Raw genomic sequence first — 26,626 nt, 5'->3', positions numbered from 1 at the left:
TGCTTAACAAAGTGAGGGACATTCTTGAGTCATTGATTTTGTTTTTGACAGCACATTTGTTACATGAAATAGGATGAGTCTCAATACTAATCTGCAACCCAAGTTACTTTCTCTATGGACTAGTTATCTACAATTTTAGTCATCTATCAAAGGTTTTATGCTCGCCATGAAGATTAAAATGAATACTAGTCCCCTCCAAGGCCATTTTTTCACTACAGTCAGAAATGTAGTCAGTTTGATTTTTATTCCACTTGTGTTGTTAAGAGAGAGAAACAAACAGTTTGCTGGTTATTATACAAAAATATTTTATGACCTTAGAAAAAATCTAACGCTAACTGGTTGCACATAATCAGACTTAATCAGAGCGATTCATCAGACTTCATCTTTAAATTATATTTTAAATTACATTTAAAAATAAAAATAAGAAGCCTTGAGCAATATACATATAGACGGCCTGTCTTATTCTTCCCCAGGTCTCGCAAAGTGCTGAAAATGTGGCAGTTCATGGACCAGGCGGATATTGAAACCATGCGTGGTCTGAAGGATGCCATGGCCCAGCATGAATCATCCTCTGAGTACAAGAAAGTGGTCAACCGCGCCCTCAACATCCCAGGATGCAAAGTGGTGCCCTTCTGTGGCGTGTTCCTTAAGGAACTTAGCGAGGCTTTGGACGGTGCAGCCAGCATTATTGGACTGCGTCCATCGTTTGATTCTCAAGAAGATCCTGTTGAGGTGAGGATTAGGTGCTTTTGAAGAGTCATTATGACTAACGCAGGAAATTGTATCACCTCGGTCTAATTTAATTGCCTTTTACAGTTACAATAATAATCTTGAGACCATTTTGGCTAGCTGGAGCAATTACCTTTTCATCAAACATTTGATATGCCTGCTGAATTGCTTCCTGGCTTTACAAAAACACATTAGAGCGATTCAACCAGGAAAAAGTCATTTTGTCACTCTGGTGACTATTAAATCACCCATGAAAGCTTTTACAGCCCACAAATCTACTCGTATTGTCTGTAATTGTGGTTAATTTCTTTTGTTTGGAATCTCTGTGGTGAAGTTCTCTTTACCTTACACAGTTTGTCACCGACTACAACGGCCAGCAGCACTTCCTGCAGAGGGTTGGGAGCGATGGGCTCCACAGCTCAGACAAGGAAGCGACCGTCAGTAACATTCTGCAGACGATTCGCAGCTGCAACCGAAGCCTGGAGGCCGAGGAGCCTGAGGAGAAGGCACAAGAGATCACGGTTTGCCCCAAAAATTCCTTCAAAGACAAGAGCAGAAACCAGTGAGTTTATTTTGGTCACTGTTTGCAAATATATGATGTGTTTAGTCTAATTCATATATGTTGAGGCATTCTCGGTTTGCTTTAATACCACTAATAGGCTCTCTGCATAGAGCTTTGGGTTATTTCTTTGCACTTACCTGTGTTAATTAAGGAGATCTATGATACCTAGCATTCCCATGAATCTCAATGGGAGTTGCTCGACTGGTGGAGGAACCGCTAGATGTATGTGATTTGACATCTGCCGTTGTTGCTCATGGACACATTTAAAAGTTTGAGTCAGTTACCTGAACTGTAAAATGAAACCTTAAGAAAATTACATCATTGCAACTCTATTTGACTGTTATTTTGCTCACCACAAGAACACACAAAATCCTAAACCCAAAAGCATTGGACAGAAAAAATGACTCCTTTTCAAGGTTTTTAAAACCCCCACTTTAGCTTAACTAAATCTTATATGACAAAGTTACTTTTTGTGGTACTTGAATGATTCTTGATACAGTATGTTTTTAATTTTTTATGAAGGTTATTGTCGGGTTGCTGTGAAATGTATTAATCACAAACAACTCACTCAGTGTATATGGTGTACTACTAATTTTCCTTTGCTGACAACCCTGAGATCATTTAAAAGACAGCGAAAGAATTACTGTAGCATGCGAGTGCTCAGAGTTTATTTTGAAACTTTAAACGTCTTATCAAGTTATAAAAAGATTTCCAAAGACCTTCCATTGGACTTAAATGTTTCTCAGTGGAACATGTTGTTGTCATGAGATTGTTTATACATGTTGACCTATGTACAGAGCAGCACTACAAACCCCATGTTTCCTTAGACAGAAAGCAGTAAGTTTTTAGTTCTGTTTGTCCTCAACGCAGAGGCAGTTTTGTTGTCTGCAGGAAGGTGCTCATATCGGTTGTTAATACTGTGTCTCTGGAGAATCTCATCGCCTTTGTAGACTCCATCCCAAGCGTTTTCATCTTTCAAGAGACTGAATCTTGAGCAGCTTGGCTTTGATGTACTACTTTATTTATCTTAACTTCTCTCCCAGTAACTCTTCCAGTTGCAAGGCTGACTTTACACCACAAATGTGTCAAATTTGAGCATACTGTGTTTGGGTACAGATCCACCCCACTTTAATTTCTCAAACCTCTACCTTCTGTCTTTCTCTTCCATTCAATTCAAACCTCCACCCTTACTGTCCACTCTCAAGGAAAGGACCTGGGTCAGAGCGTGTCCTGTAAGTTGCCAGATTGTGCTTTAATGGTTACACTAACTGCATTGGTTTCTAAGTGACATGCAGTGTTTCATTTGTATAGGTTTCGTGTGATTGCACTTAGAAATGCATGGATTTCCTTCCTCTCAATCCACAGTGTAGAGTTGAAGTCAATACCAGACTCTTCAAAGCCCAGACGAGTCCCCAATTCTTTATGACACTGACCAGTATCAAAACCCTAATCCCAAATCAAGACAAGACCCCTCAATAATCAGCAAAAGATCCACACCCAAACCAACACAAAATTCCCTAAAACGCAGACCATTACCAGAATTCTGAGGACCAGACCAATACCACACCCATATTACACAGATCAATGCTCAGATCAAGTCCAGATCCAGATCAAGACCTTATCCCAGAACCCATGCAAAAACTGTTGCTCCGTGCACCAGACTGTCCGATTTAAATAATTGGAGATAATGCAGAATTTATTCCACCATTCATTTCAAACACTAAGGCTAAGTAGTCATTAAGAGCCATGGGATCCTCTATAATGGTGGAGATACAGTGCAAACCTGTGGTTGAGGTAATTATCACCCTCATTACTCTCTGGAAACAGACTGCAGTCTTGTCTGAGACCACAAACCTAGAGCCATATCCAGACCAAGACACGGAGTAAATGAGATGCACAACCACATTCAGCTCAAGGTGCCAACTCTGCCACAGTGCACGATTTAATGTAATTTAATGCATAGCATTGTGTTATGTTCCATAACGGCAGCAAAATTTGTGTCTTATAGGTAGACAGTGTTCTTTAATACTTTAAGCTCATGTCAACTTCTTTTGCAAGACCAATATGGCATTACCTTTTCCAAGACATTGAGAAGGTTTGTAGGCAGAATTCTGTTTATTCACTTTTGCTTCACCCGCTTCTTGTCTTTTTTTTGCAGGTTTTTAGTAGGGGACCTCTCGGACTCTGAAGTGGACCCGCTTGATCTGGCTAAGGACGTAGACCTGCAGACCACAGAAGAGGTGCGTGGACCATTTAGCCATGGAACAGAGCTCATCCCCTGGTACGTGCTCTCCCTTCAACCAGATATCCACCAGTTCCTGCTCCAGGGAGCAACCGTTATCCACTACGACCCCGAGACCCACCTCACCGCCCGCTGCCGCCTCCGTCTTCAGCCCGATAACTGCTTCCTTACGTGGTCCAAGCCCCACAGCAGCTGTGGCCCAGGTAGAGGAGCCAGAGGCTTCATGGGACATCCACCATCCCCAGACCACTTACCCCTGGGCCAACCTGTGCACTGCGGATTGACCGATGGACTCCTAGACCTTAACGTGGTGAAGGCTGTGTTTATGGGTCACCCTGGAGTGGATGTTAACTATGTGTGCTTGCAGCACAAACTGTGTAACATGAACCCTGGCGAAAATGGTGTCACGCTGCTATATGGACTCCACACTACAGACAACAGGCTCCTGCACTTTGTGGCCCCCAAGCACACGGCACAAATGCTACACGAGGGCCTCCAGGAGCTGCTCAGTGCCATCAGGAAAATCAGGAAGTTTCCTGACCAGAGACTACAATGGCTGCGAAAGCAGTATGTTAGTTTGTACCAGGTAAATTTACATTTACTCAAGTGCGTTTATTCAATATATTTGAGAACACAATATGAGTAGACCTGCTATACCAAGTTTCTTTTTAGGTATGGAAGATGTTTTGTTTCTTTTGTGAGAATTTTGCTATAAAACAAGTTTTGCAGGTTTTGCCACTGGTTAATTCTGGTCTGGTTTGATAGTTTTAGAAGGGTTTTGTGCACTTGTTAGCTGGCAGGTCAACTGGCTGACCAGCTGACCACTAGTTGGCGAGGCTGGTAGACCTGCCGAACCAGCTTAGTCTGCGTTTAAATAAAGATTTTTGCACGCATGTTGTGTTCTCAGTGTTGAATTATAGAAGTTCACATTGAAGAACTTTGGTGGTATTGAAGTTCTCATGCAACTAAACACATTCCAATTTTGACTGTTGAATGCCCTGCACTGTTTCCCTTTAACATAACTCTGCTAACTTAAGGTCAGCTTAAGCACAGCTTTCTTTTTTCTAAATTCCATTCATTGTTATTGTCCATTTTTATTGTCAGTGGGTTTATATTGCTGTAAAACTCCCTGTTCTAGGAGGACGGTAGATTAGAGGGGCCCACACTGGCCCATGCTATCGAGCTGTTCGGTGGGAGACGCTGGAATATGAGCGCTAGCGGCCCTGGATCCACTAGCAAGAGTGCAGAGAAGAGCTCAGCCCAGAAAAACAGCCCGCTGGGCATTAACTCCAACGTCAAGAAAAAGAAGAAAGCCTTAGTCAGGGTAAGGAGTGAAACACCGTGAGCCAACACAGGCTGTCCTGGCTTGGCTATATGATTTAACTAATGCACTATTCTGTTCACAGGGGGACAGCGGTGATGGAACAGATGATGAGATGATCTCACGCAAGACCAGGAGCTGTAAAGAGACTTTGGGGAGGAGAGAGTCGGACCCTTTGGAAAGTGTTGAGCAGGAAAACGCTGGTGAGAGTTACTGAGCAATTTGTTGACAGCTAATCTGACTTTGGTTAGACATAATTGTTGAAGAATGTTGAGGATGGTATCCATTTCAGCTGCTTTACCAATACTTTTTTCATTTATACACTGAATATACTAGTTTTGTGATGCAAATGTCTTAAAAGATCAGGGTCATAGTGACATGTTTGAATGTTTCCATAGAGGACTGCAGTACCTTTGGCCACCCTGGATCCCTGTCCTTATCCAACAGCAAAGGCCAGTCTCCTGGATCCTCCCTATCCTCCTCCTCATCTTCCTCTGGCTCCTTTAACACAAACACCTCCACCCCTACCCGCCCCCATTCCTCCCCCATTCTCCCCGGCAACTCCAAAAGTCAACCAGGGTAAGGCCACTCCCTCTTTAGAAGTACAAATTCAGTGCATTCCCAGAAAGCACACAGGCTTCTATTCAATGTGTTTGATGGGTTTAGCATGTTTTTGATCCTGTTCTTTTAAAGATATTTTCAGATTTTTATATTCAAGAAGGATGCAACATAAAATATGCAAATAAATTAACATTAAACCTTGTTTACCATGTAATTTACTTCCATAATCTGACTCATTTTTAAGTAAAATAGGATAACAAGTAAGTTTTTATTTTTTATTTTATTCCATGAAAGATGGTTCCAGGTGCTTGAAGGATTTAAAGAGATAGTTCGCTCTAAAATGGAATTTGTTATAATCATGTTGTTCCAAACCCATAAAGCTTTTTGTTTATTTTTGTCACGAATTAAGATATTTTGAATATCATTTTCCATCCAATGAAAGTCTGTGCAATTAGCATTTTCATGCACATAAAGGTATTATAAAAGTAATCCATGTGAATCATGCTGTTTAATCCAAGTCTTCTGAAAAGATACAATGGCTGTATATGATGAACAGACTTTAATTCAGGTGTTTAGTCAATGCACATCAAATATGGTTAATGTTTAAGCTCAAACATGTGTGGTGCCAAGAACAAATCTCAATAGTTTCTTCCATAATGAAAAATAAATTGTATTACTCGTCTTAAAGCTTTAAAAAGCTGTTTTGCTTTAGAGATGCCTATGTTTGGTGTTTTTAGGGCCTGGAGCAGTCGGAGCTGGCATGGTCGAGGGAAAGGCTGCTTCAGGGGCTTTCAGGACCTCATGATCTCCGACAGCATCATGAGCTTTGTTGAATTTGTGGAGCTCTTCAAGTCTTTTAGGTAGAACACACCTTTCCTTCCAAAAAATACTTGTGTTTTGAATTTGGATGATACTTGAAAATTTCCCGTTGTGTGTCCAGCATTCGCAGTCGTAAGGATCTGAAGGAACTGTTCGACACTTATGCCGTGTCTTGTAGTCGCTCGGGTCCTGACTCTGTGCCACTCTACACCACACTGAGGATTGATGACAAACTCACAGGATTGCAGCCGGATCTCGGTGGGCATGTGTGAATAAAAAGTTTTTTTTTTTTTAAATGATCTGAAGTAGGGTTACAAAGCTGATCTCTTCACAGATCTCCTGACTCGCAACGGTTCTGACCTGGGCCTTTTCATCCGCACACGTCAGCAAATGTCTGACAACCAGAAGCAGATTTCAGATGCCATCGCAGCTGCTAGCATCGTGACCAATGGCACTGGAGTGGAGAATTCATCGCTGGGTGTGCTGGGACTGGCCATCTCTCAGCTCAATGACTTCCTGGTCAACTGTCAGGGAGAACATCTGAGCTATGATGAGATCCTCAGCATCATACAGGTGTGTGCAAGAATTCTCTGAGAGCCGATCTCAGCCAGAGAGTTTTATAGAATTTATTTATCAGACCTATAAATGTTACTTTGAATATGACAAAAGTTATTCCTGTTATGAAGCAGACTCATCTTTGGATAATGAAACTGCTGTTTTCTGTAAAGCTGGTTTATTGCTGAATCAAATTTGTTTCATAAATGAAGAATTTTTCAACACTTATTGAACTGAACTGAATGAACACAAAACTGACTTGAGCAGAATAATAAAGACAGCATAATTTGAATGTCTCTTTTAAAGTTTGAACCATTGATTCTGCTATATTGCTGTTTATTTTGAACTTCCTGGATGTCATATAAGGACCTGCTTTTTGTTATTTAAAAGAATATTACAAAAGACTACAGTAAAAACATATTAAGCTTATTTTTCTGTCCTTTCGAACTGTATATCCACTAAACTTGGCACCATCAATCTATCGGTCTTGTCTGTCTAACCTTCAAACTAAAGTTGTTTTAAACCTTGAAAAGACTTTTTCAAGCCAACATTCAAACTTTGTCTTGACCGACATTCTTCTTTGTTATTTATGTGAAGTCTTATTGTCGGAAAAGAAAATTGCTTCAAATTTCTTTTAGAGTGCTTGGCATGGATTTAAAGCTCTCAATGGTGGGTCATCATTTACCGTTAACAACATGCACAATTGATTTTTCCTTTATTAAGAATAAGAGACGTTGACTGACAGTTTGATATTAACATCTCACCAGCTCATAAATCACTTTGAGACATCTAATGATATGCATGCCAATGTAATAATATTTAATTTGTTTTTTTGTTTCTTTAGAAATTTGAGCCTTCTTCAAACATGCGTCAGATGGGGTGGATGTCCTTTGAAGGATTTGCCAGGTTTGGTTTTATTAAACATTTTTGACACAATAATGTGGACCAGCAGTTTCAGAAACGCAATACTTTGGCAGATTTAGATAATCTGCTGTATTCATATAATCTCTGCTACATGACTGAAAGTTTAATCTACCTCTCGAAGGTTTCTTATGGACAAGGACAACTTTGCCTCTAAAAACGAGGAATCTCAAGTGAATCTGGATGAGCTCCAGTATCCGCTCTCGTACTATTACATCGAGTCCTCTCATAACACATACCTCACGGGCCATCAGCTGAAGGGAGAGTCTTCAGTGGAGCTCTACAGCCAGGTACATCTTCAGCAGAACTTCTCTGTTTATCCTGAACCTGATCCAGGGCAAAAAACGGTTCACAATGCACTCCATAAATATGCGTGACGATCGCTGCTTCACATGCCGTCCTGTAGAAGTCACCTGCAAGTGAATTAAGCTGAAATCACAGCACGTGAATGATGCCTGCAGGCGTTTTTTGAGTTCACGTTTGATTTATTGGTTCTGCCGCAGGTGTTACTGCAGGGCTGTCGTAGCGTTGAGTTGGACTGCTGGGACGGGGACGACGGCATGCCTGTTATATACCATGGACACACTCTTACTACTAAGATTCCCTTCAAGGTCTGTTTAGAAATCCATACATGAAGTGACTTCTGTTGTTTTTTTTGCATGTTTTCCATTGACTGAAATGCCCTTGTGATCTGTAGGATGTTGTCGAAGCCATTAATCGTTCAGCGTTTGTGAACTCAGAGATGCCCGTGATTCTGTCCATCGAAAACCACTGCTCTTTACCACAGCAACGCAAGATGGCTGAGATTTTTAAGGTACCTGCCTGACTTTTTTTTTTTTTCATCACAATTCATGAGATGTTCTCAACCTGCTTGCTTGTGTGTGAGTGTGTGAGTGTATGTGGGTGGTTGACAAATGCACATGGTTTAAACATTTTAAAAAAACATTTGGTTTAAAAACTATGCATTTGCATTTGGCTTTTTTTTCTCAAATTTGTAAGAGAAAATACATGACTAGTTATTTGTGAAAATTGGGAGACTCTAGTTAGATAATGCATGTTTACTGATGCACTGGTCACCACAGTGTAGATTCTACATTTTAATTGCTAATAGTTACAATTTTTGTAACTTTTTTTTTTTTTGTAAATTTTTTTTAAAATTTGTATTCTTTGCTGTCCAGACAAATTGTGAAAATGAAATGATTGGTCTTTTGAATTGAGGACAGTAGACGTACATGCCATGTCATAGCATTTGGAAGTTTCTTGTGGAAAGTGAACATTGTTTATTTATTTTCCTCTTCAGACAGTGTTTGGTGAGAAGTTGGTGACCAAGTTCCTGTTTGAGAGTGATTTTGCGGATGAGCCTTTGCTTCCATCTCCCCTGCAGCTCCGAGGGAAGATCCTACTGAAAAATAAGAAGCTGAAAGCTCACCAGGCTCCAGTGGACATTCTCAAACAAAAGGTAGATGACAGAAACAAATACCTAGATGTATGGGAACAATGCAGAACTGATTTCAAGACTATTGATTGGTTTATATACACAGTTTATCGAATTGTAGCAGCCACACAATCAGGCAAATTCGTCTGACTCTTTCATTTATTTATTTTTTGTCTAAATGTCTTGGCTAGGTCCTGTTGTAATCTGGGGATTTTTTCATAACTTTTTTTTTTTTTCTTCGTACACCCAAGAAAAGGCCTGTGCCTGAGACACTAATATATCTGCTACACAAACATTAAAGCATCATAGACAACAGTATGAGCTTTTGTAAAACTAATAAAAAATACATTTGACTTGACTGAACTGCACAGATTTTCGAGGAAATGCATTTACACTTTTTAAAATGTCCTTAACTGAGCTGGAAGTACTACACTCATATTGGAAAGCACAATCAAATTAACCAGAATATTTAAGAAACAAACATGCAAGGGGAAGGGAATGTGTGGAATTGTGTGAATGACAGACTTTCCAATTCTGTGGAAATCTGCACAGCTTCAGTGTGGTCTTGACTAACTGTTAAACATTTTTAGTATCAACACATTTTATTAAGACCATGAAACTTCCATTTAACAAATCAAGAATGAATAGTTGAAAAGTTTAGGAGCTTTTTTTGTTAACTTTTTCTTCTTTCAAAAGGCACATCAGCTGGCTCACATGCATGCCCAGGCCAACAACGGCACAAACAATGACGAAGAAGAAGAGGAGGAAGACGAGTATGACTATGATTATGAGTCACTGTCTGATGGTAAACATACTTTGCATTACTCAAGCCAACGTGTCCTTTATTTCAACTCGAATCGACAGCGATTATTGGAACGTTGAGTGGAATTTTCTGTTCTGTTCACTAACCCTCTCACGATCTTTTACTGTTCTCACGATGGCACCTTGTAGCATGTTGACCTTTTTCCACTCCCCCCTCCTTTCTTTCATTTTCTTCCCTCTTTTTTTCTCCTTTTTCTTAGCTGATGTCCTCAATGCTTCCACAGCCTCTTATGGCCAGGAAGGTAAACGTATTGTGTGTGAGTGTATGTGGGTAGTTGACACGTGCACATGGTTTAAACTTTTAAAAATTTTTTTTTACTTTTGGTTTAAAAACTATGCATTTGCATTAGGCTTTTTTTCCCTCAAATTTGCAAGATAATTAAATACATGACCTGTCATTAGTGAAAATTGGGAGACTCCACATAGATAATGCATGTTTACTGATGCACTAGTCACCAGTTTCTACATTTTAATTGCTAATAGTTGGTGAAAAATTACAATTTTAGCAGATAATTGTACAATTGTGGACATAATTTGTATTATTTGCTGTCCAGACAAATGATGAAAATATATGTAAAAAATCATTGATCTTTTGCATTGAGGACAGTAGAAGACATGCCATGTCAACTGCCCATGTAAATGCGTGCCGTGATGTTGTGTGTCGCTCTTGCTGCTATATGCTGCTGGTGTGATTGCTTGGACTCAAAGCAGAATAATGGTGCTTGTGTCTGAGAGCCATCAGGTGTGTGCTGTCTGCTTCTGCCATGAATAAATCAGTGATTTTTTTTGAGTACAGCGATGGGTGGTATGGTGTATAAACAAAACCACCCAAACTTGCTTCAACGTTTGCTTCCATGTCCTTGATGTTTTGAAAATGGCTCGACCTTGCTTGCGGCACTGGCTCATCGGTGGGGGAAAAACAAAGCCATCTGGTTTCTCAGGCCCTACACTGCTCTCTGTTAAAAGAGACTTTGTTCTTTCCCATACGGCTTTCCCCAGAGACTCAGCTATGAATTTGTGTAGTCAGGGGAATGCCGGGCATTCACTCAACCTGTTTTCTTAAGCCGAGTATGCATTTGCCATGATTTTACCATCTGAGATGAATTTCAAAAATTGTACGAGATTTGTTTCATTACAAGGTCAAATGGAAATCTTTGATTGATTTGTGTGACATCAGCGGATGACCCAATTAATAGCCTTTTTGCTAAATCTCCAGTGACGTCCTGACAGTGTCTGTGGGTTGCACACCTACAGAATGACTGCTCCTGTGATCACAATCTAATAAAGGCCCACTAGATGTGGTTACTTTTTGAGGATGCTGGAAAAACATTGCTCATGATTTTCGAAACTGACTGGGCGTTTTACATAAGTCTTAACATTACCATGAAATCATAATTGAACATTCTTATTTAAATTTTTATGGCATATTGCAGTATTTATAAATTGTTTATCTATGCACATCATTTTTTAAATTCATGTGCCCATGCAATGTTTAATCAAAAACATTAACATCCGCTACCCCTCACGGTGACATCTCTTGATCGTCCAACAAATAAATTCCCGATGGATAAAATCAAGTACAGCCCTACATCACCTGGATATACATCACAATAGAGAGGAAAAACTTCCACAATTTCAATTTCCATTTACTTCCAGATTCTAAAGGGATGGATAGTTCACCTCAAAATGCAAGCTCTGTCATCATTTACATTTACTGCATGTAGTTCCAAAACTATGAGACTGACTTACCAACATTCATCAAAATATCTTTTCTTGTGCTCTAAAGAAGAAAGAAGGTAATATAGGTTTGACATAAGGGCAAGTAAATGATGACAGAAGTTTTGGGTGAACTATCCCTTTAAGAAGTAAATACATAGTGTCAGACTACACTATTGATGTCACACAGTCTTTCTTGGCTTCTGCTCTCAAATATGACTGCTTCACCTTTATGTGCTTTGCGAAATGTTTTATTTTGTATTTAAACGGAATTGTTCTCATTTATTTTCTTTTTTTTTCTTTTTTTTTCCGTTAATCACATGACGTGTTTTGGCTGAAGAAATTTCTCTTTGGGTTTTTGTAGAGATGTTTCTTAGTGTGTTTCGTTTCTGCAGACAATATTCTGGACGACAAACCCGAAGGCAAGTCATCCACTGAGAAACTTCAGTATGAGTCCAATGATGAGATGCCCAAGCGGTTTAAGAAAGCGGGAAGCAAAGGAAAGGTGGGTACAGAACTGCAGTAATGAACGTTTGAGTTCCTTTCTTCCTGAATACATACTTGATCTGTGATGTTTGTACTTCTGCGCCCTTGCAGATGTTTGACATGGAGCTAGGAGAGGAGTTCTACCTGCCACAGAATGAGAAGGAGAGCAGACAGATCGCTCAAGAGCTCTCAGATCTGGTCATCTACTGTCAGGCTATCAAATTCCCAGGTTTACATCTTATTTCGTTATTATACAAGCACAGTGACAAAAGTTTGTAGTTCACTCCACCTCTGGGACACACAAATAGTGATGCACTGAAATATTTGGCCGAAAAACGAATTTTTGATTTTGGCTAAATATTTTCAGTTCATTTAGTGCACATAATATGCTGTTTTCAGTTGATGCATGACCAAAACTTCACTAAACTGTTTTTATTGCATGCTTCCCATCCGATAATCATAATAACCTACTCTACTCTACAAACATCAGAAGGTACAGCATGTTGAAAGAAACAACAACTTGCTGAAATCTATCATGTCTCATTAATAACTGTAAAGATGTAAATAAAAGAGCTTGTAAATATACATAACATAACATTTATCTGGAAAGCCATCCAATGCCCGTAGCAAGCTATTATTACAGACGTTTCAATGTTTATATTTCAGCAATGAATTGCAGTAGAATATAAAAATCACATTATGTTCATTTTATTTTTATACAAGTCAGTTTTTGAGTGTTGATTATTGAATATTATTGACCAATTAATTAATTAAAAAAATATAATATAAAAAAGAAATTTCAGTGCATCACTACATAAGATTTTTGTGTGGTTTTCTTATAACGTGATTGATTTGTGCATGCAATCCACAACTGACTGACAAAGATCCAGTGTGTTGACTAGTGAAAGTAGTGAAAATAGATGCAACCTCTTAATCATGGATGACTACACTGTGTTGGGAAAGCTACTTTACAAATGTAGCCTCTCAGGCTTCATTCTAAGTAGCAACACATTTCAACTACAGTTTAAGTTTATAATAAGCAACACTTCATCTATTGCATATTTGTGCTACAAGGCTAATGTAAACTGCTGTAGAATTTGCTGAATTTGATAAAAAGGGTGGGCAAATTAGATTCAGGTGTTTGGTTCTACTGGAAACTGTAATAGTCCCAGAGGCGAGTCTTGAACAAACAAACAGTATCAAGTTCTTGAGTTCTGGAGGAGCATATACCCTGCAGCCATGACCTTACATATGTGTTTGTTTGTGTTTGTGTGCGTGGGAACTAGGCCTCTCCACTCTCTCCCCATCAGGATCTGGAAGGGGAAAAGACAGAAAAAGCCGGAAATCCATCTTTGGCAGCGCTCCTGCTCGCGGAAGCCCCGGGGAGCCCGTGACGTTGGTCCGAGCTCCAGGGAAAGGTACGGCCGCCTCGTTTTTGCACAGAACTGTGCACAGGGCACGCAGGAAATAGAACACCCACTTAGAGCACCCATGGGAAAAGGGCTCTCAAGTTTTCCATTATACTGAAGTCCCTCGAAAGCACATAAAAATGCCTTTCTGCAGAATATTTCCAGTGACTGACTGTATGAGAAAACAAGCATGTGCTTTTTGAGGAGAAGCATTTTTGAAGGGCAAGTGCTTCTTTGGATTGAATCTTAAATTGATAACTTCCTGCCATCTTAACAGAAGTGCATCTATTTTTTTTAACCAGTTTATTTTTATTAAAGCGACAGTTCACCCTAAATTAAAAATCCTGTCAGAATTTACTCAGCCTTATGAAGTTCCAAATCTGTATGACTGACTTTTTTTCTGTACAACACGAAAGAAGAAAATTTGAAAAATGCGCTGGTTCTTCTTTTCCATGTATTTGTAATTAATGGAAAATTATAAGCTTGAATCCTATAGGTCATGTTTATGATTATGTTGCTTTATGCAGCTTGAAAGCCTCCATCCCAATCAAGGGGTGTTAAAAGACCCTTTTTACTTTGGCACAAAATATCGCTGTGTTAAAATCTTACAGATAAATCCTTACCTGACAGTAGAGAATACCGTAGACCAACCCGAGAACCATTTTCCCTGATAATATTTCACCAATCAGCTCTGTTGTGTTTTCCAGTAGCTGTTTAGAATCAGAACTAGCGATGCCAGATTAACGAATGAATCACTGTTTTGATCAAATCAATCAGGCAGGTTGGACGGTTCACTCACATGCTGAAAAAAATGTAAAATGAGAAGAATTGGATGAGATGGATATTTGCCTACAGTTGCTGTAAGAAACAAAACTTGCTAATGCCTTATATGGTTAGTGATGAAGCAGCTCTTTATTGGACACATAGCATATGAATGTCTTGTACTGCAGGGCCAATTTATAAAAATATATCCATAACAGTATCCAAAAAATATCAAAATACAGGGGCTCCCAGAATTGCGCGAAGTGATGAAAAATTTAATTGAGATTTTTCTGATAAAAATTTGATTGAAAAAAAGCAAGAAAATAATGCTTTGGTGTGCGTGTTTTAGGGCTGCCAAAATTTTGTGATTTCTACATCAATATGTCTATAAAATAATGCTAATAATAATTATTACTTTATTTTTCTTAATCTGTTTTTTGTTTTTTTTAAGTTTATAAAACTTAAATTATAAAACTATTCTATATTGTTTTTATTTCTTAATTTCTTCATTTTTAAAATGAACAACCACATGCAAAACTCCAAGCTTGCTGTAGTGTTCTCAGTGGAGATAAGGACACGACTTTCCCCTTCTATAAACATGCTCTGATTCTGCTTTTGTCTGTTTGCCAAATTGCAGATGTGACTCAGCCTCACATAAGATATTTATTTAACTATCTCATACGGCTTAGTTTCACTTTTAAACAGTTTCTCTGAAATAAATTTTTAGGTCCTTTCCACTTGTTCATATCAACTTAATATCAAATCAGCGTTCTTGTTTCTTCTGCAGCCAGTCTGGAGGGCATTCGTATGAACTGGGAGGAACAAACATCACTAACGCTGAGCCCGAGCACCTCTCTCAGCTCCATCATCCGCACACCCAAATGCTACCACATCTCCTCTGTCAACGAGAACGCTGCAAAGCGTCTGTGTCGCCGCTATTCCCAGAAACTCATCCAGCACACCAGCTGCCAGCTTCTCCGCACGTACCCTGCAGCCACACGCATCGACTCCGCCAACCCCAATCCTCTCATCTTCTGGCTGCACGGAATCCAGCTGGTCGCCCTCAACTATCAGACCGACGGTAAAGAGCGTGATCTCCTGCTCAGGACAGGAATTAAACCAGTGTAAATGATAGCGATAGACTGATATATAGACCGTGCTGATCAGTCACAGAAAACATCCAAAATACTCTTTTAAGGGTTTATTTTATTGGACTTAATCTACATTAGTCAACATTTGAAGTCAATCAAGTTGGTTTTAGGACAACTTTGATGAAAGGTTTTGATCCACTTCAAATGTTAACTACTGTATTTGTGTCATTTCCAATACATTTTTTTAAAGGCTGTTTTCTCAAAATTATTGCACTGGCCCAGAAATCTCCTCTTCAGCAGCACTTACATACACCAGACTTTGTTCCTATCTATATTTTAAAAAGATTTTCACAGAGGGGTTTGTTTATATCATTTGACTGATTTATATCACATTTATTCCTAAGAACATAGTGATTTTTCCCCCCTTGGCTATTAACCATATTTCTAATTTATGCTGTGATGAACACAGATACCTGAAATCCTCTTTGTAAAAACCTTTAACTAATATGTCGCCAAAATGAAACAAAATCCGTGCGTATTTAATTAGATAATGCCTCATTTTCACGTTTAAACAACATTTAAGAAAACTTGGTATACCAATTAATTTAATTAATCAACTGGGGAAGTATGGCGATATCTGTTCTATTTTTACCTCATTCACATGGAATGTCTTGCCTTAAATAAAACAGTACATTTAATGAATGATCTCTTAAGTTAAACCAATAAATGATACATCAGTCATTAAATATAACAATATTTTTTTCCGTAGTATTCCAGGAAAACGGCAGTATTTATTTTAAATAATATTTCATATTTATTTCTTATACCATTTCACTAGATATACACATGCATTTTTGTGTGGAGTTTAATTTTTTATTTACTACCTTTAAATTGAAATATGTAATCCCATGTAAGTCAACTATCTATACATATATTCAAATGTAATGATGAGCATTATTCTAACAAGATTATTTCAAGAATTCAGTCAATTTTGTGAGAAACTAATTGGATGTGGCTGGTATTTTCTCCTCTAGACCTGCCCATGCAGCTGAACGCAGCTCTGTTCGAGGCTAATGGTCACTGTGGTTATGTGCTGAAGCCTCCGGTTCTGTGGGAACGAAGCTGCCCTCTCTATCAGCAATTTTACCCTCTGGATCGAGACCTGGAGAACATGACCCCCACTCTATACACTCTCACTGTAAGTATCCCACGTTACCCGCCTTTGTTTAGCGTTAAAACTACTCTCAGCCAATCTAGCAGACATTCATTAATTAATGTGCGCACAGATTGTGTCGGGACAGAACGTGTGTCCGGGGAACTCGAACGGCAGTCCCTGTGTGGAAGTGGAGGTGTTGGGCATGCCTGCAGACAGCTGCCATTTCCGCACCAAGCCCATTCACCGCAACACGCTCAATCCCATGTGGAACGAGCACTTCCAGTTCCACGTGCACTTCGAGGATATGGCGTTTCTGCGCATCGCTGTCGTGGAGAACAACAGCTCACAGGTCACCGCTCAGCGGATACTGCCCCTCAAAACCCTCAAACCAGGTGAAGAGCATTGCGTGATTACTGCTGTACTGATTATTAATCAATCACTGCAGCATGATTTATAGATGATCTTCAGAATGTACATTTTACATACCGTACACTAGCTTACCGTTCAAAAGTTTGAGTCCACCTAAGATTTCTTAAAAACATTTATTTTATACTGCAATACTATTTCACAGTTCTTAATGTTTTTACTGTATTGGTGAGCATAAGAGGCTAAAAATATGTATTGCTTAATATTCATGTATATTATGAAATATACAATATATATTATATTAAAATATTTATTTACATTTTATTTACCGTTTTACAGTCTATTGTGTCAACAATTGTTAGATGATCATTTGTACCCTCAGATTACTCCATTTGATCATTTACTGTATTGAATTCAGTTTTTTCTGTTTGAATTTAATTGTCGAGTAAAACATTGTCTGATATTTCGTTTGGTTTCTGTGAATTATTCCAGGCTACAGACACCTGCAGCTGAGGAACCTGCACAACGAGTCTCTGGAGATCTCTAGTCTGTTCATCTTCAGCCGCAGGATGGAGGAGAGCCCCACCGGAGGACCACTGTCTGCGTCTGTGGTGAGACCACATTCATAACCCGCTCATAAACCACACAGCTGTCGGGATCTCAGGCAGATATTTGTGTTACATGTAGTACTGGTGGAACTAGACAGCAGAAATTAAAGTGTTTACATTTATGATTCCTCTGTATGTGCCTTACAGTCTCACAGGGGAGTGGACTGTATGTTTGAGAAAACATTGTGCGAATATTTCTGATGTTTTTAAAACTCTGGAATGTTACTGCATTCCCCTCCCTCGGTCCCTGTCATCCCAGTGCAGCCTAGTTTCATTAAAAACAGGAAATAATAAAGACATAGACATGCTACTGTATACAGAAGTGCCATGCCCATTCAAACTGGAAAAATACTGGGGGAAAAAAAAAATTGAGTGAAAACAGTTCCAGAGGAAAATAAAGGTTTGTATCCATCTGTACACTGGAAAAATGGCTTTGAGACTATTTTCTCTCAGAAATTGCTGGTAAATGTCACAAATTATTAAAAAAGAAACAGCAAGTAACAATTAAATGTGTTTTGAAGTATTAAGACTGATATAATATTTTCTTGTAAAATGTACTCTAAATATATAATTTTTCAGTGTATTTGCATGTTGAAAATGATTAAAACAACAGTGTTTTTGTCTTAAATGACTGTGAAGAAGCAGTAGTAGTTTAACTCTGTTATACTTGTCAAGTGTATCTTCTCTTGCTGGTGTTGTTGCAAAAATACATTAGGTGCATGAAACTCCTGACTGTAAACACAATTTGATTGAATCATTTTATTTAGGTCAGCTGTCAGGAGTTGTTTAATAGCTCTGAAACCTGCTCTTTTGTTTATTAGTATACAAATTATTGTATATTTGGCATGTGAAAAAAAAAAAAAGTGAACACTGTTGTCGTTTTGTTGTCCTCTCAGCTGTTCAGCACGGAGGAAAGACACGCCGCCCAGCAGCACAAAGTGACAGTGCATGGAGTTCCAGGCCCCGAACCCTTCACCGTAATGCGCGTTGATGAATACACCACGGCCAAGCAGCTCCTGGACTCTGTAAGTGTCAACGCAACATAGCCGAGCCAGTTTAGACAGGCTAGGACACACCAGAACAGTGTCAAGTGCAATGAACCAAAGGACAGGGTGCAACTGCTGTAGATGGAGCAGTGGAAGCACTCTGTGTGTGGTGCCATCAGGGATACAGAGTTCTCTTGGAATTCTTGAGAAGTTGTTTTTATGAGTTCCGAAATTATGTTTCGGATTAACCCTGGAAGTTCATCCGGTTGCCAAACAGTCCTCCTTGTGGAGAATGATTGTCATCCGTTCTCTCGTTAGGAACAAGCAGTGTTTACTGGTCTGCTTCACATTTTCATCATTCATCCTCAGCACATAAACACGCGTTTAAATAGTCTCTTTCTTGCCAGTTGTTTCCGACTACCTCCTTCAACTACTTCCTGATGGAGGAGAAAATGCCTCTCTGCAAGGAGAAGAGCGAGTCGAAGAAAGTGCCTCAGCAGCGCCCCCTAGCGAATGACGAGCGGCTCCTGAGAGTTACTCACAGCTGGCAGCCGGAGGAAGGATATGTGGGCAGAATATACCTGAAAACCAAGGAAGAGGTTTGTGCTTGCTTTCGTTGAATTCCATTTCTATGGGTCAGCCTTGTTATGCAGTGCTGTTTCAATTTGATAACTTTTGAAAGAGGAATAAACCACCGCTGGAAAGTTTTGGGTTGGTAAGATTTTATTTAATTTTTTTTAACAGAAGCCTCTTATGCTCACCAAGGCTGCACTTATTTGATAATAGCAATGCAGTAAAAACAGTCATTTTGTGATTTATTTTTACAATTTAAACGAACTGTATATATTTTAAACTGTAATTTATTCCTGTGATGCAGTGCATCATTACTCCAATCTTCAGTGTCACATGATCCTTCAGGAATAATTCTAATATGCTGATTTGCTGCTCAAGAAACATTTATTATTTTGTTGAAAACAGTTTTTGCATAAACGACTTGATTGTTAATGGGATATAAAGGCTGACAAAATGGAAAGTAAACTAAAAACTGTGTTCCCATTTTTATTGGAAATATTTTGATTAAAGAAAATTTGAAGAATCTGAGATATTCCAAGTTTTATGTCAGAAGCACTCATGTCTGAAACAACAACATCATTCAGGTTATTCAAAATTCACCCCATGTTTAGGATACTAGGATTAAAACGGACCCAAAAATAACCCAGAATGATTTCCAATATCTTTGGACAACATAAACGTAACCCATAACAACAGTGACTCACACAGGCTTCATAAAAGATCCACACCCATTACTTTTGTTTATTCATCCAACATTTAATTCTTGATCTGTTGCTCCCCCTGCTGGCTGATAGCAGAACATCAGTGAGAAGAATACGGTGCTGGAGGGGGTGGAGGAGGTGAGCAGCGGAGAGGAAGACACGTTCCTCGTGCAGGTTCATGATGTTTCTCCTGAGCAGCCTCACACGGTCATCAAAGCCCCACGTTACAGCACCGCCCAGGACATCATCCAGCAGGTCAGAAGATCACCGCAGCTTCTCTCAAAGATCTCATACCTGTCATGTTAATATCAGAATATCTAAGATGCTGTGGTCTGTTGTAGACTCTGAGCAAAGCCAAGTATTCTCTGAGCATCCTGAGCAACCCTAACCCATGTGATTACGTCCTGATGGAGGAGGTCACTAAAGACGCGGCTGGAAAGAAATCCTCCTCGGCTAAACCGTGCCAGCGTGTGCTGCAGGACCACGAGTGTGTGTTCCAGGCTCAGAGCCGCTGGAAGGGAGCTGGGAAGTTCATCCTCAAACTCAAGGAGCAGGTAAACACTTATTCATGTGAGACTGAAGGCCCATGCACAACAAGATCTGAAAATAATACACTACTTTTGCTTTTCAGCGAATGCATTTTTATGCACTTCATTTCTGAAGTAACACTATCATTCAAACTTTTGGGATTGGTATGATTATTTTTATGCTCGCCAAGGCTGCAATTATTTGATTGAATATACAGTAAAAACAGTAATATTGAAATATAAATGGTAATAGTGAAATATTACTACAACTTAAAAGAACTGTTTTCTATGTGAAAAAAAAGCAAAATGTAATTTATTCCTGCAATGCATCATTACTACAGTCTTCAGTGTCACATGATCCACATGAACATATTATTACTGTATAAAGTGTTTTTATTTTTTATTTTGTGTAGATTGCACTCGAAAAGAGACATTTATTAATTGTAATAAAATAAAGTTGCATAAAATGTTTAATTATAAATTATTTTAGATTTGAGGATAAAAATATAATATATATATATAAAATGTTTCCTATAGACATGGTTTAGAAAACCTTTTATAAGGCCTGGAAAAGTCATTAACTTCACAACATTTTTTTTTATTTGAAGTTAATTTTTATATACAGTCATGGCCAAAAATATTGGCACCCTAGGTAAATATGATCAAAGAAGGCTTTGAAAATTAATCTTCATTGTTAATCCTTTTGATCTTTTACTTTTTATAAATTCACAAAAATCTGTTGTTTTTGAGGTTTGTGTTTGGATTATTGTATGGTTGGAAGATCCAAACATGGCCCATTATAAGATTTCTAACAGAGTCAGTCACTTATTGATTTTTTATCTGTTGGCATTTGATAGAATCCATGATGCCATGTGTCTAAACAAGATGTCCAGGACCTCCAGCAGAAATATAGGCCCACAACATCAAAAATACAGCAGTATATTTCATTGTACACATGGGGTACTTTTTATCCCTGTGTTCACCCTGTGTTTTTTTAAGGTTTTCTGACCCCAAGACTCAACTATTTTCTGCAATTCTCCAGCTGTGGTCCTTGGAGAGTCTTTAGCCGCCCAAACTCTCCTTCTCACCATGCATTAGGACGATATAGACACACGTCCTCTTCCAGGCAGTTTCGTAACATTTTATGTTGATTGAAAATTCTTAATTATTGCCCTGATGGTGGAAATGGGAATTTTCACTGCTCTAGCTCTTTTCTTAAAGCCACTTCACTAATTTGTGAAGCTCAATTATCTTTTGCTGCGCATCAGAAATATATTCTTTGGTTTTTCTCATTGTGATGGATGATTAAGGAAATTTGGGCTTTGTTTTCCCTCCTATTTATATTTCTGTGAAACAGGAAGCCATGGCTGGATAATTTCATGTTCATAATCACCCTGGAGTGCTCAAAATTGCGAATATGAATGGGAATATACTTCAGAGATATTTTACTCATAAGAATTTCAAGGGGTGCCAATAATTGTGTCCAACATGTATTTGAGAAAAACATTTATTTCATAATGATATTTCCCCCCATTTGAAATTCTTATCCAATGAAAAGGTTAGATTTTTGTGAATTTGAAAAAAATAATAAAAGATCAAAAGGATTAACAATGCAGATTAATTTTCACAGCCGCCTTTGATCATATTTACCAAGGGTGCCGATATTTTTGGCCATGACTGTATACACACTATAATAACTAATGATTGATTTCACTATATTAATAGCATTTTTCCTCGTGAACTGTCTCAGATCACTCGTGAGGACAAGCGTAAGGGCGTGTCTTTTGCCAGTGAGTTCCGGAAGCTGACGGGTCGGAGTCGGAGCTTGACTGTGAACACAAACACGAATGGTTCAGCGGCTCAGGAGTCGACACACAGTAAGGAAGAGAAGGCTGCATGTCCCAGCATGGTGCCTCTGCCAGAGGCCTCGGAGTGAAGGATCGCTCTGCAGTGTGTGTGTGCAGTGCATGGAGCTCTCACGAGGTACTAGACCCTAACACACAAAACACTCACGATTTTCTGAATTGGAACAGATTTGGAGAAATGTAGCATTACATCACTTGCTCAGCAATAGATCCTCTGCAGTGAATGAGTGCCGTCAGAATGAGAGTCCAAAAACATCACCGTAATCTACACCACTCCAGTCCTTCAATTAACATCTCAAAAATCGGTGTGTTTGTAAGAAACAAATCCATCAACATTCCATGCTAGATGTAAGAGACAACAGGGGATGAACTTTAAACCGTAATTTCTGTCCATAATGTCCAGTGATAAAGTAAAAAAAAAAAAAAAAGATTTGTTTCTTACAATCATGCAGCTTTCACTTTACAAGATGTTAATTGATGGACTGGAGTGGTGTGGATTATTGTGATGTTTTTATCAGCTGTTTGGAATCTCATTCTGACGGCACCCATTCACTGCAGAGGATCCATTGGTGAGCAAGTGATGGAATTCTATGTTTCTCCTAGGGGTGTGCGATATTGACAAAAATAATATCTCTATATTTTCTTGGATTTTATCAATACCGATAATTAGATTATATTTTGCTGGGTGTGTTATTGTGCAGGTATCTTAAAGTGCCCCTATTATGGATTTTTGAAAATGACCTTTCATGCAGTTCTATGTGAATGAAAACATCCTGCAAAGATTTAAATCTGAAAGTGCACCGTGTATAAAGTTATTGTCTCTCAAAAGAAAGAGTCGACTCTGAATCACTGAAACGAGTCGTTTTTAAAACGAATCCCAAACCGTTTCATGTTGACGTCAACATGAAATATTAGCATATTGCCCGCCAACTTGTCTTTTTGCATTGGTCTGAATGTCGCTTTTGGAGCTGTAAAATCGCTGTTTCCCTGGTAACGCTGTACACAAAGCAGCACTGTGCTCTTAAACCCTGCTTTATCAGGCAGTACAGGCGAGATGAAATGAAACTGAGACCAATCGGACCAATCACCGCAGATTAGCATCACACAAAGGAGGAGTTTGAAAAAATGAATTGTTTAGCAAATGGTTTGGGAGTCGTTGAGCAAGTAAGGTAAAAATAAATGCATATTGTAAGACAATGAAAGTGTTTTTTTTTTTGACCTGGCAAGCATGTAAACCTGTTGTTGGGGACTCCCAAAACCAAAATACGAACCTCCCATTACCTTTCTTTAAGGGGCATGTAAGGAACTGGCGTGGACGGCTGACTCCTAAGATTTTTAATATTCTTCATATTCATTTCATATTCTTCATCTTTGTGGTGGTCAGTTCACAATGATAGAAATGTATCTTTTCCATTTGAGCTGATTTTTACATTTTATAAGCATTTTTACCTTTATAAAGCCATTTTATCTAAAAAATGTCTTTTTTTGGGGGTTTTTTTTGTCAAATTCTTACATTTAATCAGTGAATTAGAATAATAAGACATTTGGGCTGTTACCAAGCAAATGAAATCAACACAAGCTGCATCTGAAGTGGCATTAGATGCATTCACACACTGTTTAATGCAAAACTTGAATGCATTTAACCTGCAATTACAAATGCATAAATAATGTTTTGATACATTAAACATAAAGCGTTGTATACTGGTATTTGAAATTATTTAAATAATAAAAGATAGTTTGAATGTGAAATTAAAACCTAGGTGGCAGCGAGTGACTGTTAATAAGTGAGTCATTGCGATTGAACCGAATCATTTAAACGGTTGATTCATTCAGGAACGAATCACCGTCATGTTGCTCAGAGGTGCAAAACAGCGTTGTGGCTATGTTTGCAATTATTTTTGGTTGTCGAAATAGCACAAAAACAGGAAATATGGTGTTTAAAACGCAAGTTCCTTTAACTTTATTTAACTGTTGTAAAATCAATATCATATTTGTAATCATGGTAATATTTAGAGAAAAACGGCACTCTTCGTGTGAAATGGATTAACTATACGAAGTGCTATAAATATATACATTTTCTGCCATAATGTCTTGAATTAGACTGAATCACACTCTAAATGCGCACGTGCACTAGTCTAATCTACTAGACTTCACAGCACTCTGTAGGGGTGTTTTGAATAGTTTTTGCAAAATACTCGATAATGTCAAATCACACATTGTTAAAACAACAATTACGATATTATCGCAGACGATATATATCGCGCACCCCTTATTTCTCCAAATCTGTTCTGATGAAGAAAAATTGGAAATTTTCATTTTTGGGTGAACTGTTCCTGTATAATTTAGTCAAGGTTAAATGTTGTATGGTATCCCAGATGCTGAGGTGACTGCTTGTTGAGCAGTGCTACCTGATGTTTAATGTTTGCTGTTCTTTATCTGTCATTAACTAATGTTATTAATTAACAGTGCACCATGTCTTTACTATCAGTGAAAAAATTATTAATGGCATGCAATATTTAATAGAGCTCAATCAGGGTCGACACCGTATACAATTTGTTGCAAATGAATATGATGAGCCTGTTAAAGACTTTGGTGTTCGTCATTCAGTCAGAAAAAAAGTTGTTTTTTTTGTGAACTTGCAGCTTATGAAAATTAGACAAAACCTTAGGAGCTTAAGTACAACATCTGAAAATACAGCATGTCTGTTCCTCACAGCCTCACTTTCATTCGTCAACTGACACTTAAGACTAAAATTCAGCTTTGCATCACAGGAATTAATTACATTTTGAAATATTCAAACAGAAAACATTTATTTTAAATTGTAATAATATTTTACAATATTACTGTTTTTACTGTACTTTTGATCAGATAAATGCAGCCTTGCTGAGCATAAGAGACTTGTTTAAAAACCTTACCAACCTCAAGTTACCATATACGACCCGAATTTCGGAAATGTTGGGACATTTTTTAAACTTGAATAAAATGAAAACTAAAAGACTTTCAAATCACATGAGCCTATATTTTATTCACAACAGAACATAGAGAACATAACAAATGTTTAAATGGAGAAATTTTACACTTATCCACTAAATGAACTCGTTTCAAATTTGATGCCTGCTACAGGTCTCAAAAAAGTTGGCATGGGGTCAACAAAGGGCTGAAAAGGCAAGAAAGTTTGAAAAGATTCAGCTGGGAGAACATCTAGCAACTAATGAAGTTAATTGACATCAGGTCTGTAACATGATTAGCTATAAAAGGGATGTCTTAGAGAGGCAGAGTCTCTCAGAAGTAAAGATGGGCAGAGGCTCTCCAATCTGTGAAAGAGTGCGTATAAAGATTGTGGAATACTTTAAAAACAACGTTCCTCAACATCAAATTGCAAAGGCTTTGCAAATCTCATCATCTACAGTACATAACAACATCAAAAGATTCAGAGAAACTGGAGAAATCTCTGTGTGTAAGGGACAAGGCCGAAGACCTTTGTAGGATGCCCGTGGTCTTCAGGCCCTCAGATGACATTGCATCACTCATCAGTATGATCCTGTCATTGACATTACTAAATGGGCCCAAGAATACTTCCAGAAACCACTATCAGTAAACACAATCCGCCGTGCCATCTGCAGATTCCAACTAAAGCTCTATCATGCAAAAAGGAATCCATATGTGAACATTGTCCAGAAGCGCCGTCGTGTCCTGTGGGCCAAGGCTCATTTAAAAGACTGTTTCAAAGTGGAAAAGTGTTCTATGATCAGACGAATCCAAATTTGTCATTCTTGTTGGAAATCACGGACGCTGTGTCCTCTGGACTAAAGAGGAGGGAGATCTTCCAGCGTGTTATCAGCGTTCAGTTCAAAAGCCAGCATCTCTGATGGTATGGGGGTGCATAAGTGCATACAGTATGGGCAGCTTGCATGTTTTGGAAGGCACTATGAATGCTGAAAGGTATATAAAGATTTTAGAGCAACATATGCTCCCCTCCAGACGACGTCTATTTCAGGGAAGGCCTTGTGTATTTCAGCAGGACAATGCAAAACCACATACTGCAGCTATTACAACAGCATGGCTTCGTAGTAGAAGAGTCCGGTGCTGAATTGACCTGCCTGCAGTGCAGATCTTTCACCTATAGAGAACATTTGGCGCATCATTAAACGAAAAATAAGGCGACCACGAACTCTTCAGCAGCTGGAAACCTATATCAGGCAAGAATGGGACCAAATTCTAACACCAAAACTCCAGAAACTCATAACCTTGATGCCCAGACGTCTTCAAACTGTTTTGAAAGATGTTACACCATGGAAAACATGCCCCCTTCCCAACTATTTTGACCTGTAGCAGGCATCAAATTTGAAATGAGCTCATTTTGTGCATAAAATTGTAAAATTTCTCAATTTAAACATTTGTTATCTATGTTCT

The 26,626-nt window shown here is 38.6% G+C and overlaps 1 protein-coding gene across 7 annotated transcripts in view; it reads left to right on the top strand.

Annotated features, from left to right (window-relative positions):
- plce1 (phospholipase C, epsilon 1) overlaps positions 1–26,626 on the top strand; it is a 75,451-nt gene that overhangs the window by 46,788 nt on the left and 2,037 nt on the right. For 2 of the 7 annotated variants that reach the window (XM_058793311.1, XM_058793316.1), the window contains 29 exons: positions 474–732; positions 1,083–1,291; positions 2,497–2,523; positions 3,450–4,119; positions 4,672–4,857; positions 4,940–5,057; positions 5,253–5,433; positions 6,153–6,275; positions 6,356–6,492; positions 6,569–6,807; positions 7,634–7,695; positions 7,835–8,000; positions 8,214–8,321; positions 8,408–8,524; positions 9,011–9,169; positions 9,842–9,950; positions 10,168–10,209; positions 12,079–12,188; positions 12,281–12,398; positions 13,456–13,587; positions 15,128–15,421; positions 16,466–16,629; positions 16,718–16,979; positions 17,446–17,564; positions 18,458–18,586; positions 18,955–19,146; positions 19,915–20,076; positions 20,163–20,375; positions 22,099–22,331. In XM_058793311.1, the coding sequence (XP_058649294.1) occupies positions 474–732; positions 1,083–1,291; positions 2,497–2,523; positions 3,450–4,119; positions 4,672–4,857; positions 4,940–5,057; positions 5,253–5,433; positions 6,153–6,275; positions 6,356–6,492; positions 6,569–6,807; positions 7,634–7,695; positions 7,835–8,000; positions 8,214–8,321; positions 8,408–8,524; positions 9,011–9,169; positions 9,842–9,950; positions 10,168–10,209; positions 12,079–12,188; positions 12,281–12,398; positions 13,456–13,587; positions 15,128–15,421; positions 16,466–16,629; positions 16,718–16,979; positions 17,446–17,564; positions 18,458–18,586; positions 18,955–19,146; positions 19,915–20,076; positions 20,163–20,375; positions 22,099–22,284 (4,993 nt within the window). In that variant the 3' untranslated portion in view covers positions 22,285–22,331. The remainder of the gene's footprint in view (positions 1–473; positions 733–1,082; positions 1,292–2,496; positions 2,524–3,449; positions 4,120–4,671; positions 4,858–4,939; positions 5,058–5,252; positions 5,434–6,152; positions 6,276–6,355; positions 6,493–6,568; positions 6,808–7,633; positions 7,696–7,834; positions 8,001–8,213; positions 8,322–8,407; positions 8,525–9,010; positions 9,170–9,841; positions 9,951–10,167; positions 10,210–12,078; positions 12,189–12,280; positions 12,399–13,455; positions 13,588–15,127; positions 15,422–16,465; positions 16,630–16,717; positions 16,980–17,445; positions 17,565–18,457; positions 18,587–18,954; positions 19,147–19,914; positions 20,077–20,162; positions 20,376–22,098; positions 22,332–26,626) is intronic. The other 5 variants (XM_058793312.1, XM_058793313.1, XM_058793315.1 and 2 more) reach the window with 5 other exon arrangements.

Source organism: Onychostoma macrolepis, chromosome 12 (genome assembly GCF_012432095.1).
Source record: "Onychostoma macrolepis isolate SWU-2019 chromosome 12, ASM1243209v1, whole genome shotgun sequence".
Classification (NCBI taxonomy): Eukaryota; Metazoa; Chordata; class Actinopteri; order Cypriniformes; family Cyprinidae; genus Onychostoma; species Onychostoma macrolepis.
This window is presented reverse-complemented; position numbering and strand designations above follow the sequence as displayed.